This window comes from Setaria italica, chromosome VI, assembly GCF_000263155.2.
Source record: "Setaria italica strain Yugu1 chromosome VI, Setaria_italica_v2.0, whole genome shotgun sequence".
Taxonomy (NCBI): Eukaryota; Viridiplantae; Streptophyta; class Magnoliopsida; order Poales; family Poaceae; genus Setaria; species Setaria italica.
Window position 1 is genome coordinate 34,491,127 of NC_028455.1, and position 13,908 is coordinate 34,505,034.

General features: G+C 46.9%; 2 protein-coding genes across 10 annotated transcripts; one reads left to right on the forward strand and one right to left on the reverse strand.

The window, feature by feature from the left end:
* Nucleotides 1-1,296: 1,296 nt before the first annotated feature.
* LOC101769400 (translation initiation factor IF-2) lies at nucleotides 1,297-7,983 on the forward strand. 9 transcript variants are annotated; one of them, XR_002678215.1, is made up of 9 exons: nucleotides 1,297-4,971; nucleotides 5,131-5,350; nucleotides 5,467-5,767; nucleotides 5,851-5,907; nucleotides 5,988-6,072; nucleotides 6,459-6,649; nucleotides 6,800-6,875; nucleotides 6,966-7,086; nucleotides 7,206-7,983. XR_002678215.1 is itself a non-coding variant. In XM_022827658.1 (8 exons), exons 4-8 carry the CDS (start codon nucleotides 6,002-6,004, stop codon nucleotides 7,836-7,838), a joined length of 1,092 nt encoding a protein of 363 aa, XP_022683393.1. In that variant the 5' UTR covers nucleotides 5,132-5,350; nucleotides 5,467-5,767; nucleotides 5,851-5,907; nucleotides 5,988-6,001; the 3' UTR covers nucleotides 7,839-7,983. The 9 variants fall into 9 exon arrangements, 3 of the variants coding, with proteins under 3 accessions (XP_022683393.1, XP_004974102.1, XP_004974101.1); XR_002678212.1 differs by having other exon boundaries at nucleotides 5,988-6,068; nucleotides 6,345-6,649; XR_002678214.1 differs by having other exon boundaries at nucleotides 5,988-6,068; nucleotides 6,454-6,649.
* A 167-nt stretch (nucleotides 7,984-8,150) lies between these two features.
* On the reverse strand, nucleotides 8,151-12,283 carry LOC101768999 (la-related protein 6B). The gene is made up of 10 exons (XM_004974042.2): nucleotides 11,825-12,283; nucleotides 10,681-10,762; nucleotides 10,043-10,137; nucleotides 9,659-9,721; nucleotides 9,510-9,586; nucleotides 9,345-9,435; nucleotides 9,176-9,223; nucleotides 9,028-9,096; nucleotides 8,774-8,911; nucleotides 8,151-8,690 (listed from the first exon to the last, which is right to left on the reverse strand). The coding sequence occupies exons 1-10, from the start codon at nucleotides 12,182-12,184 to the stop codon at nucleotides 8,427-8,429; spliced, it is 1,287 nt and encodes a 428-aa protein (XP_004974099.1). The 5' UTR covers nucleotides 12,185-12,283; the 3' UTR covers nucleotides 8,151-8,426.
* Nucleotides 12,284-13,908: the final 1,625 nt, after the last annotated feature.

A 13,908-nucleotide genomic window follows, 5' to 3' on the forward strand; every position in this document is an offset into this window, starting at 1 on the left:
AAAGTAGAGAAGTGCACCAACACTCAATAGGGTACGGAGAACCTCTACAAGGTACAGAGAATCTCTCGGTGCCTGGGGCGTAGGTCATAGGGATTAGGGGCAGTATACATGGCCAAACGGGCGGCCCAACCCGGCCTGGCCTGGCCTGTATCGGCCCGGCTATAGTGTCGTCCCGAGCCGGGCCGCCTGCCGGGCCGTCTTACAGGTCTAGGCTCAGCCTCTTTATATCTTATCCGGGCTGGGCCAGCACAATAGCCCGACAAGCCAAGTAGGCCGGGCCACCCATCAACACGCCGAGATCTAGATTGAGAAGGGGAAGGAGGCAGATAGGCGAAGGCGGTGGCGCGGCGCCGGTGACCGGTGGCGGAGTGGGTGGACTGGCGAGATCTAGATCAAGAAGGGGAAGGAGGCAGATAGGCGGAGGCGCGGCGTCGATGACCGGTGGCGAACTGGCAAGATCTAGATCGAGAACGGGAAGGAGGCGGACAGGCGGAGGGCCGGAGGTGGGGCGACGCCAATGACCAGTGGCGGACTGGCAGTGACTGGTGGTGAGGGAGGGAGCTAGGGAGGGGAAGGATCGAAGGAGGCAGACGGGCGAAGCGGAGGCGAGTGGCGATTGCGGTGGAGAGGAAGGGAGGTAGGAAGTCAGGGAGGGGATTAGGGTTGGTGCGCGACTGCGCGGTGGGTGGGGCCGTGGGGGCTTATACGCACGCGGCGGAGTTACACGGTCCTTAGTCGTGCCGGTCCTTACACAGGCCGCCCGACTTGCTACCTCTTCAGCCCAGGTCCGGCCTGCTACCTCGGGCCGTGCTGGCGTGGGCTCGTGTAACGGCGGGCCAGACCGTGCTAGTGCCAGGCCTCGGGCTGCCCGTTTAGCCTGGCCCATTTGGCCAGGTATAAGGGGCAGCAGGCAGCTGCCAGGTCTGAGTCAGAGATCTTCTCGGCTTCTCCCTCTCTCTGAGCCTCACAGCTGCTGCCTGAGGGGCCTGCAGACACGGTGGCCAACAGGTCAGTTCCTGCTTCTCTCACGGTCACAGCTTGTGCAGCTGGAAAGGGTGATGGGAGACCCAGACCCTGTATTGACGTGCTCGTTCGGTGGAGTGCAGCTCTAGTGGGCAGTAGCAGTACCCACCAATAATTCCGCTTCTTCAGTCTTCACTGGTTGCTTTCCTCATTCCCATCTATTCCAGCTCAAGCTTCCTTACCTCCACCACCTCCCTCTCGCTTCTTTAGCCGTCGTCAGCAACTCAGCATAGTTTATAATTAGAAAAATAAAATGTCGTGTCACTTTGCAGTTTTGTAGTGGCAGTTTTGAAATTGTAGACAAAAGAAAGAACTGTGGCATGTGTGCTACTCTGAGACCGCACTGAGAGGCCAATGATGCAAGTCAGTCAACTTTACCCGTCACATGCGTGGCTGTTGATGGTCTGGGCCAGCTTGGATTGATCGTTGACATTATTACACCTACCAACAAGTCTCTTCCTTCTTTCCATCGCCTGTTGCCTCTTCTCAGATCTCCTAATCAGATCTCCTAATCAGATCTCCCTGTGGTTGAGCAAGGAAACATGGCAGAGTCGCTGCTGCTCCCCGTGGTGCGCGGCGTCGTCGGCAAGGCGGCTGACGCTCTCGTGCAGAGCATCACTCGCATGTGGGGCGTCGACAAGGACCGCCTCAAGCTCGAGCGCCACCTGCTGTACGTGCAGTCCTTGCTGGCCGACGCCGAGGCGAAGAGCGAGACCAACCACGCCGTCCGGACGTGGATGAAGGAGCTCAAGGCCGCCGCATACCAGGCCGACGACGTCCTCGACGACTTCCAGTACGAGGCGCTGCGCCGTGAGGCCCTGAGCGGCCAGTCCATGGCAAGCAAGGTACTGAGCAACTTCACCTCAAAGAATCGTCTTGTATTCCGTCATAAAGCGAGCAGAGATCTGAAGAACGTGCTCGAAAAGATTGACGAGCTCGTGACCGAGATGACAAAGTTTGGCCTGGTGGCGCTTGCGGAGGCGCCGCTGCAAGCTCTTCCTCGGCAGACGCACTCAGCACTGGATGAATCCAGAGAGATATTTGGCAGAGAAGATGACAAAGATGGGGTGGTGAAACTGTTGCTGGACCAGCAAGATCGGCAGGATGTACAAGTGCTACCCATCCTTGGAATGGGGGGTGTGGGCAAGACCACGCTAGCCAAGATGGTGTACAACAACGACAAAATTCAGAAGCACTTTGAATTGAGGATGTGGCACTGCGTGTCAGAAAATTTTGAAGCTATTCCTCTTGTTAGATCTGTAATTGAGTTGGCTACAAATAGCACATGTGATCTGCCTGACACGATCGAGCTGCTGCGAGGAAAACTGCAGGAAGCTATTGGCCGCAAAAGGTTCCTACTCATTCTCGACGATGTGTGGAACGAAGACCAAAACAAGTGGGAGGATGACTTGAGGCCGCTACTTTGTTCTTCAATTGGTGGATCAGGAAGCAAGATAGTTGTTACAAGTAGAAGCCGACAAGTGGCGTCAATAATGGGCACCCTTCCACCTCATGAATTAGTGTGTTTGAGCGAAGATGATTCATGGGAATTGTTCTCAAAGAAAGCATTTAGTAAAGGAGTGCAAGAGCAAGCAGAGTTTGTCAAAATTGGCAGATGTATCAGCAAGAAGTGCAAGGGACTGCCTCTTGCACTGAAGACAATGGGTGGATTGATGAGTTCAAAACAACAAATCGAGGAATGGAAGGCCATTGCAGATTGCAATATTAGTGATACCAATAGAGGTAAAGATGAGGTACTGCCCATACTAAAACTGAGCTACAAGCACTTGTCCCCTGAGATGAAGCAATGCTTTGCCTTCTGTTCACTTTTCCCCAAGGACTATGAGATGGAGAAGGACATGTTGATTCAACTATGGATGGCAAACGGTTATGTTCACGAAGAGGGGACGATGGACTTGACACAAAAAGGGGAATATGTCTTCAACGAGTTGGCTTGGAGGTCCTTTTTCCAACATGTGATATTAGTGAGGGTGCCCTATTCTAATTTTATACATGACTCAAAACATGAGATAAATGGATGTAAAATGCACGACTTGATGCATGACCTTGCAAAAGATGTTGCACATGAATGTGCAAATGCGAAAGAGTTAATTCAGCAAAACCTGCCTGTAAATGACATCCGTCACTTGCATATTTCGAGACATGATCAATTGAATAAAATCAGCCAGTTACACGGAGGCACTATGTATCTTCGCACTTTGTTGATACCACCATCATTGTACAAGGATCTGTCCAAGGATATGGTGAAGTCAAAACTGATGTCATCAAGAGCATTGAGTATTCGTTGCAGAGATACTTCAATCGTCCATATGGAGCTCACACGCACAACACATTTACGGTATCTTGATCTCTCTGGCTCGATGATTGTCAGCTTGCCAAACTCAATCTGTATGTTGTATAATTTACTGTCTTTGAGGCTTAATGGCTGCTCCCGACTACAATATTTACCTGAGGGTATGAGAACTATGAGGAAGCTCTGCCATATTTGTCTCTTCGGGTGTCGTAGCTTGGAACGAATGCCCCCAAAACTTAGTGTACTACACAACCTTCGCACACTAACAACATTTGTTGTGGGCACAAAAGATGGATGTGGAATCGAGGAGCTCGAAGACCTACGACATATTGGCAACAGGTTGGAACTGTATAATTTGCGGGAAGTAAAGTGTGGGTCGAAGGCCAATCTCCATGCGAAATATAATCTAAATGAACTGTTGTTGTGTTGGGATCATTTTCGTGATGAATATGATGAGTCTACAATTGGTGAGGCCACTAATCATGAACAAGTATTGGAATCTCTTGTACCTCATGATAAGCTAAAAATTTTGGAGGTGCGTAGTTATGGTGGCCACACAATCTCAGAATGGATGAGAAACCCTCAAATGTTCCGGTGCTTGAGAGAACTCATTATGATGGAATGCCGAGGATGTAAGGACCTGCCAATAGTATGGTTGTCATCCTCTCTTGAGCATTTGTGTTTACGGCACATGGATAGCTTGACCACGTTGTGTAAGAACATCGACGTGGAAGCTGAAGCAGACAATACCTCTCTGCAAATATTCCCCAAGCTAAAGAGGATGGAATTAATTGCTTTGCCTGAGTTGGACAGATGGGCAGAAAATAGTGCTGGAGAGATTCTTAGCTCGGTGACGTTTCCCCGGCTTGAAAAACTAGTTATTAAGAATTGTGATAAGCTTGCAAGTCTCCCAAGGTTACCGGTTCTCACATATCTCAATCTATCTGGCCGCGAAGGGAATAATTCTACAGGAGCTCTTATTTCGATGCCTTTGGGCTCTTTGCCATCTCTTATCCACTTAAGAATATCATTTTTGCTGGTAGACGTGATGATGCCTCCAGACGGCGAGGAAAGCCAGAGTCAAAGACCTTTGGACACACTACGATATTTGACACTTGAGGGTGACGACGCCTTCATAACGATATTTAATAAATCCAAATTGCAACTTGGGCTTGGAGCTCTGCACATTAGTCGTTGCTCCAAACTTGACGGAATCCTTCCTCTGCTCCCCAAGTTTCCCGCATCCCTCGAGGAAATCTGGATTGACAACAACAGAAGTTTGGTGGCGCTGCCTTCAAACCTCGGAGATCTGACCAAGCTGAGGAGACTCTCTGTGTGGAGTTGCAATGCACTGAAAGCGTTGCCAGATGGGATGGATGGTCTCACTTCCCTTGAGGAGTTGGTTATTGATGGTTGTCCAGGGATAGAGAAATTTCCGCAGGGTCTCCTGCACCGGCTCCCTGCCCTCAAATACCTACAAATAGGTGGCTGCCCTGACCTGCAGAGGCGTTGCAGAGAAGGTGGGGAGTACTTTGACTTGATCGCTTCTATTCCCGATAAAGTCATTGAAGCACCCGCACAGCCACGAAAGTGGTTCCTTCCCTCCTGCGGTGGTGGTTCTCAAGGCAACTGAGGTATGTATGCTGGTGCTTCGCCTCTCCCGTCAACTAATTCTGCTATTGATCTAGCTCACATCATTGTTTACCTTTTGACTCTTCACATGTATGCATGCGTTGCAACTTAAATTTGTGTCTACCTGAATGCATATTGACGCCATTCTTTTGTACTGTCAGTATGTCATCGGATTGACTACACTTGGAGTTGAGTTGGGTTTGGACTGATCACTGGACGCGGTGCTCCACATTAACCAATCCGTGTCTCCTCGCTGGTTTTGTGCTGCATAAGCATTATCGTTTCTCGGCAAAGGACAATACAAAAAATTAGAAGCCTGTTCCATTCTGTGCCACGGAAGCCTCTTCTTGTCTCGCTGATCAAGGCACGCGAAATGCACAGGTGAACATCTAGTCCAACACCTAATGCTTTGACCCAACTGTGCTGTTCATCAGAAATGTGCAAGTGCGCTTCGTGGATGAATACTGGAACTAATTGTTTGCTTGCCCTTTGTGCAGCAGTGCAGGATGATCGAGCACATGACAATACGTCACAAGGAAGAAGTAAGTTAAGACTAAAAGGAAAATCCTCTCAAGAGATTAGTGCAACTGGGATGAAGAAAGCACGGAACATCGTGATACCTCAAATTCCGCTCGACGTGTCGAATGGAACGCACTGCTGAGTGGTGGCATGCCGGCCTGTGTGCATATCTTGATGAGGGGACTAGAATCATGTTGCGATCATGCAGTTAGATCATCTCGTGTCGAGAACAAGAGCCGTGTCTGAAAATACGCCCAAGAAAGAGAGCATCCACCGGAGGTTGGGTCTCGGACGATCTATTTGTTGTTTGCAAATGATGTCCAGAACTCTGAGATTTTATAGTATCTGTTGTGTTGGAGCAGGCCACAAGATGTTCTGGAACTGAATTCTTGAAGAATACCACAGGGTCTCTTTGGAAGGTAATAACAATATGACATTTCGTAAGAGAGTTCACAAGAGGGCTATTGGTAGTTTGTCTTTAACTCTCTGTATATAATAGAATGTGACAGAAGAATGATCCACCAAACTGTTTGCAAAGAGATCCTCCCTTCCCGGCCTTCAAAACATCTGATGCTGCATTGTGAGTATGATTTTATCCACAAGTTTCTGTGTGCATCTATCAACTCCTAATTGCATTAGAATTTTTATAATTTTGCTTTTAAAAAAGTAACATGCATGTTAGGAAAAAGAAAAAGGACCTAGATGAAAACAAAAGGCATTGTTCCATTAGAGGACAAGGAGAAAGCAACACTATGCTTACTAAACCATTGAATCAGTCAATCATTTTCCATTTGGTTGCATTGATCCATCCGTGCGTTCACCAGTAATCAACTATATTTCTGTAACCTGTCTGCAGTTAATTCCAGCAAGCCTTGGAATTGCCGGCAAATTTGGAATCTTTTGGGTAGTATTCATGTAACCTTTGTCACAGTCTCCAAACCCCTGATCCTCTCAATTTGTTGAAGCAAAGGTGCGCCTGTTTCTTCAAGATGAACCGCGTGAGGAGAATTGCAGGAATTGGCAAGGCTAAGGTTCCATCTGCAGTTCAAAAAGACAGAGATGAGAGCATCGTTTTCTTCAGGGAGCTGTACAAGCGTGAGAAGGATAAGGATGTGAACCTCTTGGAACCAATGTATTCGGTCGAGTTTGAAGCTATCCAAGGTGAGCTGTTTGGTTGTGTCAATCCTTTTTCATGGTCATGTTATCAGGAATTTTCATGAACACATCCATTACCGGTGCAAATCTTGTGCAATTGTTTCCTCGAAAGTGGATTCACTCACTCTGGTGTTTGCATACCTACTGTTGTGCTAGGTGGCCATGGCTGCAAAGTTCCCCCAGGAAAGAGAGACTTCCTCATACCAGTGGACGAGAAGCATGACTATGACTGGTACGATAGGATTAAACTCGTGTCTGTACCCTCAACCGTATTCTTGCATATAGGATGGAATTGCTTCTAAAAGGAACAGTTTATTGTCAGGTTGATGACACCTCCAGCTGCACCACTGTTTCCTTCCCTTGAGATTGAAGCCAACTCCTCCCAAATGGTGTTCCAAAGGGTACCAATCCCTACTCGTCAAGTTAAACCATCAGCTCCAAGGGTACACTGAATGCTAATACTCCCAGATATCTATTTACTACTCATTTCCAAAACAGTGTCAGAAGAATTTCTGTAGCAATCTGCTGAATATCTTTCTCTTGATCTCTTTTTGTATGACAGCTCTTAGCCAAGCCTGAGGCAACTAAAGCATCGGCACGACCAGCATCACCCACATCCAACTCTTCGTCGAGAAAAACCTTCATCAAAGGCGCTCCAGCCATCTCCAAAGAGAAGAAGCAACCTCACACCGCAGGCCAGAGATCAGACCACAAGGTTCCAGTGAATGGACATCAGAAGGCCGCTGCTGCAGCTGTTCCAGCAGGTACCCGAACCAGTGGCGCGCCGAAGAAACACTCGGAGAGGTGCTATGCAACCCAAACCGGTGGCACAAGCGCAACCAAGGGAGTGACAGACCAAGAAACCCCTTTCAAGGCTCCGAAGAATCTGATCACAACAACCCGGTCGATATTCCGGCGCCGAACTCCATCGGCGGAGAATGCTCGGAGCAAAGATCCTGGGTCCGGTGCAGATGTCAAGAAGGAGAACGGCAAGGCGAGGAGGCAGTCGTATCCGCCGCCGGCGATAAGAGGCATGACGGAGCTGCAGTTACAGGACAGGCGGGATGCGCTGCCGCCGAGAGGGAAGAGTGTGGCTGGGAGCGGCGGCGAGCTCGCCACCGGCAACGGTGGCCGTGCGGGGAGGGCATCACTGATGAAGGGCACGGGAAGAACTGATGGGAGAGCATGGGTCTGATATGAGCTTCGAAGCCAGGCGACGAAGGGAGCATATACTTCTACAGCCATTTCCGGAATCTGAAATTCATATGGCGCCCTTGTATTGCCAACTTTGCAAAAACAAAATTAGATAAATCTAATGCCAAATCCTTCAGTTGTTGCTACAGTACGCACACAATTTTTCATGCCAAAAGTTGCTGGCTACGGGCAAACAATTCCAGATCGCTCCTAGAACTGTGGCTTGCACATGGTACGGAATCAAACATGCTTCAAAGAAGAGTATTAAAAAAAAACATGCTTCAAAGATTTATGTGGCAGAAGAGACGCGCAATTTTTTAACCTCCCTTTTTTTTGGTCAAGTATGATTTTTTTTACTTTAAGAACTACATATCACAGTACACATGTTTAGACTTCCGGTGTTAGTATACACGCATGTACCACAGTACCAGCCATATCCCTTTTTTCTCTCTTTTAGATGTCACATCAAAATGAACCAACACGCCATGGCAATCGGTTTTAGAACCTGAGCAAAGGATCACCGTCATCTGTTTGCATGACTGACGATGAGCAGGGCGGCAACAGGCCGCCACAGGCATGGACTCAACCACTAGGCAGCATCTGTGGTTGGGGCAGCATCTGGGGAAGGGTTGAGCGGCTTCCCTCGGCCCATGGTAAACCCTCTTGTTCCATCCGGCATGCGGGGGCCTGGGGGCGGCTTTGGGACAGCTGGGTGATCCGATGGAGGAGTGCCAATCGGATGGTGGGCATCTCGGCTGTGGCCATAGTACTGGCCACGACCGCGGCCTCTGCCTCCACGGCCTCGCCCTCTCCCTTGCCTCATTCCACCCTTGTCATGTGAGCCATCTTCAGCCTATGAAATTCGTGGTTAGAATAGCCATCATTAAGAAGTTTGGGCTGGTGATAGCAACATGAAACTGGGGGCCACGGTAGTACCTGATGATCAAGATGTGCTTCAGAGATCTGGGTAGTATCCTCTGCCCCATAGTCATGTGGGTGGCCAGTTGTGTCAGGGCCGTCTTCATCCACAGCATACTCATCTCCACCCTTCCTTCCCTGACCCAACCCGTGCTTCTACAAAGAATGCAGATAATTGTTTTCTTCACTATCATCCCACTACTGCATCCAGCTTTGCAGAAAACATAGAACAGACAGTGAAAAAAACAGCACAGTGGTATGATTCAAAGTACCAGACAAGCAAGCAGCGAGCGAACTCTAATGCCACCATCTCTCCACTTTCCCTCAGCACTGAATGCAACCTATAATACAGGGTGTTCCTTCTATTAGTGAATCAAAGGTGGGAAAACACAACTGGATAGAAAGGTCAAGCTGACATACCGCTTTTTCAGCATCTTCAACAGCCCCATACTCAACAAAAGCATGCAGCTACAAGAACAGCAAAACGAAATTGTAAAAACAGTATACTTATTGTTTCGTATCACAAAGCTATACGCTCACTGAAAAAAAATAGTATTCATACAGAAGGTAGATAAACCATGGAACAGACCTTATTAGCAAAAAGCATCTCAATCCTTGATGTTTTGCTAGCAGCAGCTGCACCACCATCCTGTGGGTAGCAGGTACGTATAGATTTCACACTGCAAGGTAGATATCATGACTTGTGACTTCAGTATTGCATTGGGCAACTGTTTGTGCTAACAGACATGCATACCTCCCAACATCCGAGAAAATCTTCATAAGAGCCTGATACTTTTGATCAGGTAAATTTTCAGCAACAACGATGCGTGACTGGATGCACAAGGGACAAATTTCAGCAGTCTATACCTAGTGAATAGTTCATTAGACTAATTTGATGCTAACCTGAACTTCTTCAGTATTGAAGGGCCTTAAGCGTTTAACCTTTTTCCCATCCTCCGAAACAACCTATTATTGATACAAATCGGTATTTTAGTGAAGGCTAAAACATCGAAGCATCCATTCCAGATGTGGGGAGGACCAAAACATGACAAGAAAGTCCTTCCATAGGATGACATAAGTTTATGAAGATATTTGCTTTCTGCTTTACCCCTGCAATGAGAGTTTGAGACAGCCATATCCTAGGTTTGACTAATGAAACTCCATTACTTAAGTAAGCAAATACATAAAATATATTCAAACAAGGTATCGTACAGAACAAAGTGAGCTGGTATTTGACAAGAACATGAATTAAAAGAGTGATAAGCACGCTATTAGATTAAGACGTACCAGCTCTGATGATGTGCGTAATGCAGCAACCAACAAGGATCTGTCAGAAACTATCTCCCGAATTTTCCTAAAATTTGCAACTACAGATATTGGCACTGCAAAACACAAAATGAACTGTCAGTATCACCACTCACCAGAAAATACAAGTCTAACAAAACTGAGATAGCAAGATGAGCAATTCATGTCCACTGCTTGCTGATATGGCAGAATTAAAGTGTTGTTTGATGAACAAAGAATGCAGAAAACGCATTGGATACTTCTCTAGCACTACATCTTAAACTTTGTGAAGGGTGCAAAGCTACCAATAGTGAATGGCAAATAATGCAAGAAAATAGAAAAAAAAACTCCACATAAAAAATGTGTTGATAGTTCAGCACAACATGATTATTGGCAAATGGTAGTTCCCCAGACTTACGGTAACACATGAAAATAATCATTTAAAAAACAAAGATGGGATGATGGAAATGTACCAGAAGCATAGCATCAAAAATAGCTTCTTTTTCTAGCACTATCATGCACACACTACTTTCATAGTGCATCAAATTTTAAATGGTCTTGATAATAAACCATCTAACAAAAATGTACGCACTAGACAGAATGATTGAGTAGCTTATTTGAAATTCCACAGTTGAACTCACCAAATCCATCTGGATCATTAGTGATGAACTTCATCAGATGTTCAGTTGTGGCCAGATTGATATCACTGAAGTAGAACTCCACCTGCCACATTGTAAAATACATTTAATCAAAGGGATACATATCAACACAGGTGGAAATCAAGCATCCAATGAATGAGCAACTAAAAGGGAAGTAATAAAAGCCTAAAAAGTGAAGTTAGTACAGCCAAGACTTCTTTTCAGTAATTCGAGAAAAATAAAAAGGAAATCAAGAAAAATTAAAGAAACTAATAAATAAGCGAAGCTATTTTCTCTTGTTTATGATTCTTTTTACCCGTATCTATAACTCCAACATTCTGTTATCACCTCAGAAAGATGCAAAGCAGTAAAGTAACGAAATCATGATGTTCTAACTTCTTTCCATTTTCTGGAGCATTATCCTAAAATGGAAAAACAGAGAACTAACGCTTCCACCTACCATGCGTGCACCAGTTACAAGCTAAATTAATTTCTGAAAGACGACATATCTGTAATTTGTCGTATTTGCTATACCCTAGTAGCAACGGATGAATCCAACTTGCCCACGTGTATATCAAGCATTGGCATGCACGCTTATAACTGTTCTAAGTTCCCGCCTTGCCTCCACCACTGACACTCAACGCTAACACACCCGAACACGAATGCAGCCTGTTCCCTTCCCGCCATACCATGTATTTGCATGAAGCAACAACCACGTAGCATTAGCCAAGAAAAATATTTTCATGAGTTACTCTAAAAATAGAATTTGCCATATTATGTTCCACTTTTCTGTCTCCAAAGATCACTCCTCACTAATGAATAGTGTGTCATGCTACAGTAGAAATGATATGAAACCTAGGTACCAAACATGATGCTATAGATCAAAAGCCAGGGATGACACATCCTGTAGTCATCTAAGTAGAGAATGCATCTGAAACTCAAAAATCAAAATTTTCCAGTACATGAAGCAGCAAAAAGCAATCAAAACCTAAACGCATCGGTTTACACCTTAGGATTAGCTCACCAACACAGGGATCTAGGTTCTAGCGACACTCCAGATTCGCACCAGCCATCGCTCACAATCAACATGGAGATACAGTAGCACAGCAGGTAGCAAAGCAATCGAGCGCGGCGCAAAGAAAGCTACCTGTTTGACGACCTTGCGGGCATCGGCGTCGTTTAGCCGGTGATGCCCCGCGCCCGCAGGCCCCTCCTTATCCTCCCCCGCCGCGGCGGCGACCCCATCATCCTCGCCTTGGTGGTGGTGCTGGTGCCGCGGCTGGTAGTGCTGGTGGTGGTGATGCGGCTGATGGTGGTGAGACCCGCGGCGGTGGGGGTTGCTGCCGTGGTGCTGGGCGGCGGATCGGGGGGTGAACTCGGGCGCGGCGGCGTTGAGGCGGGCGGCCGGGGCGGCGGCGGCAGCGGAGGCGGAGGCGGAGGCGGAGGAGGAGCCGGATGCGGAGGCGGAGGCGGAGGCGGAGGGATCCGGGGTCTCGTCTTGCGCCATGGGGGATCGGAGATGGGGTAAGCCGAGGAGGGTTTCGTCTGATTTGCTCGCTGGCGTGGCTGGGGTGGAAGAAGAGGAGGAGAGGAGACGGGACGGGCGGTTTCCAATTTCCAAAAGGCAGCTCTTTAACCCTGGGTTTAGCTTAACCATGGATTAGAGTTGGACTTGCACACTGTCCATGTGGTGTGGTAGGGTTTTGGTAACTGCTAGCACCGTTTTTACTTTCACAACAAAAACATGTAAAAGTTATCATGAACACCCCGTCGACATCTTGCTAGCAATTTCAATCCTAGATGGCGGCAAGCAGATGAGCTAAGTGAGCACCATTTTAGGGTTTAAATAAAAGTGAAAAAGATTTTCTCTCCTACTATAAAGGCAAAACTGCCGAGGAAGTGGGTAAAGATGGCAAGTGGCATAATGAGAGGGTCAATGTTTACCACTTTAGGTGGAACGCACAGGTAGTTGCATTGCATGATTGACGGTCCCGACATAAGTAGAAGGGTTACATTACATGGCGATGTGATCGTCATGTGCATGTATGGTTGCTTTGATGGAAAATGGGCATGTTTGTTATGGTGCCAAAAGTAAGGAGGAGGCAAATATATAAGAAAAAAAAGATAAGGTTGATAGGTAGATAGCTTGATAATTGTGTCCATATGGACGTTTTTATTAAAAAACTCATGCAATTTGAAGTTGTTGATTAGGTCAATATTTACGGGGATGATAAATCACGAGAAAATTCGTATATTTTCTAGTTGTCCAAGAACGAGCGAAAACAGGAGACCCGTTCTGAGGGCCCGCAACCCTGTGCCCCCACGCCAGTCGGACTTGGCCCAAGAGGCCCACGAAGCCGATGCAAAAGGTTAAGCCCCGTCCTACGACACATTTCAATAATCAAGTGAGATGCTGGAAAATATCTCACTACTCCAACCAGACACATTTGTATGGAAACGAAAAACAAAACACCTTCAATAATACGCAGAAGAGTTTATTCTGAATAACACAACGCCCATCAAGCATGCTGACTTGCACATTGGCATTCCATTTTCTTGTTATCAACGTATTCATACACCCAGTAGTAGCGTGCTATTCTTGCTCCAATTTTTTCTCTTATATGCAAAGGTTGGGATCCCGTGAGATGTGGTTTATGTCACGGTTCTACGCAGCTGATGAAGCTGACAAAATGGGACTTGTGCACACTGTGGAGCCGGCGAGTGTTGAAGAGTGAAGGCTATCTTTAACTGCTGAAACACACTGTTTTGATCGTCAGCCTGTTCGCTTCAGCTTATTCAGCCGGCTTATCAGCCAACAAACAGTATTTTCCTCTCACAACAAATCAGCCGTTTCAGCTTTTCAGCCGGCTTATAAGCTGAAGCGAACAAGCCCCGGCGTGTTGCCACAAAAAAAAAAATACTGTTTTGAACCTTCTGGTGAACTGACAAGTATACGCTTCTGTAGAGCGACACTGTCAAATGGTACCGACAGATCCTAAGGAACAGCCCATGCATGGCCATTCGGGTGATGAAATCTGTTCATTGTAATTGCTGGAGTTAAACTTATGTTTGCATTACTGATGACGCTTCTGTTGTTGCAGGAGCTTAGCAGGATCGCCACGCTGATTCTACACCACTGAAGAGGCAAAGGAAGGGACGAATGCGTACTTGGAGAGACCGCGCCCCGATTTCTCCAAATCCCCACCGAAATCTACATCATTCTGTTACCAG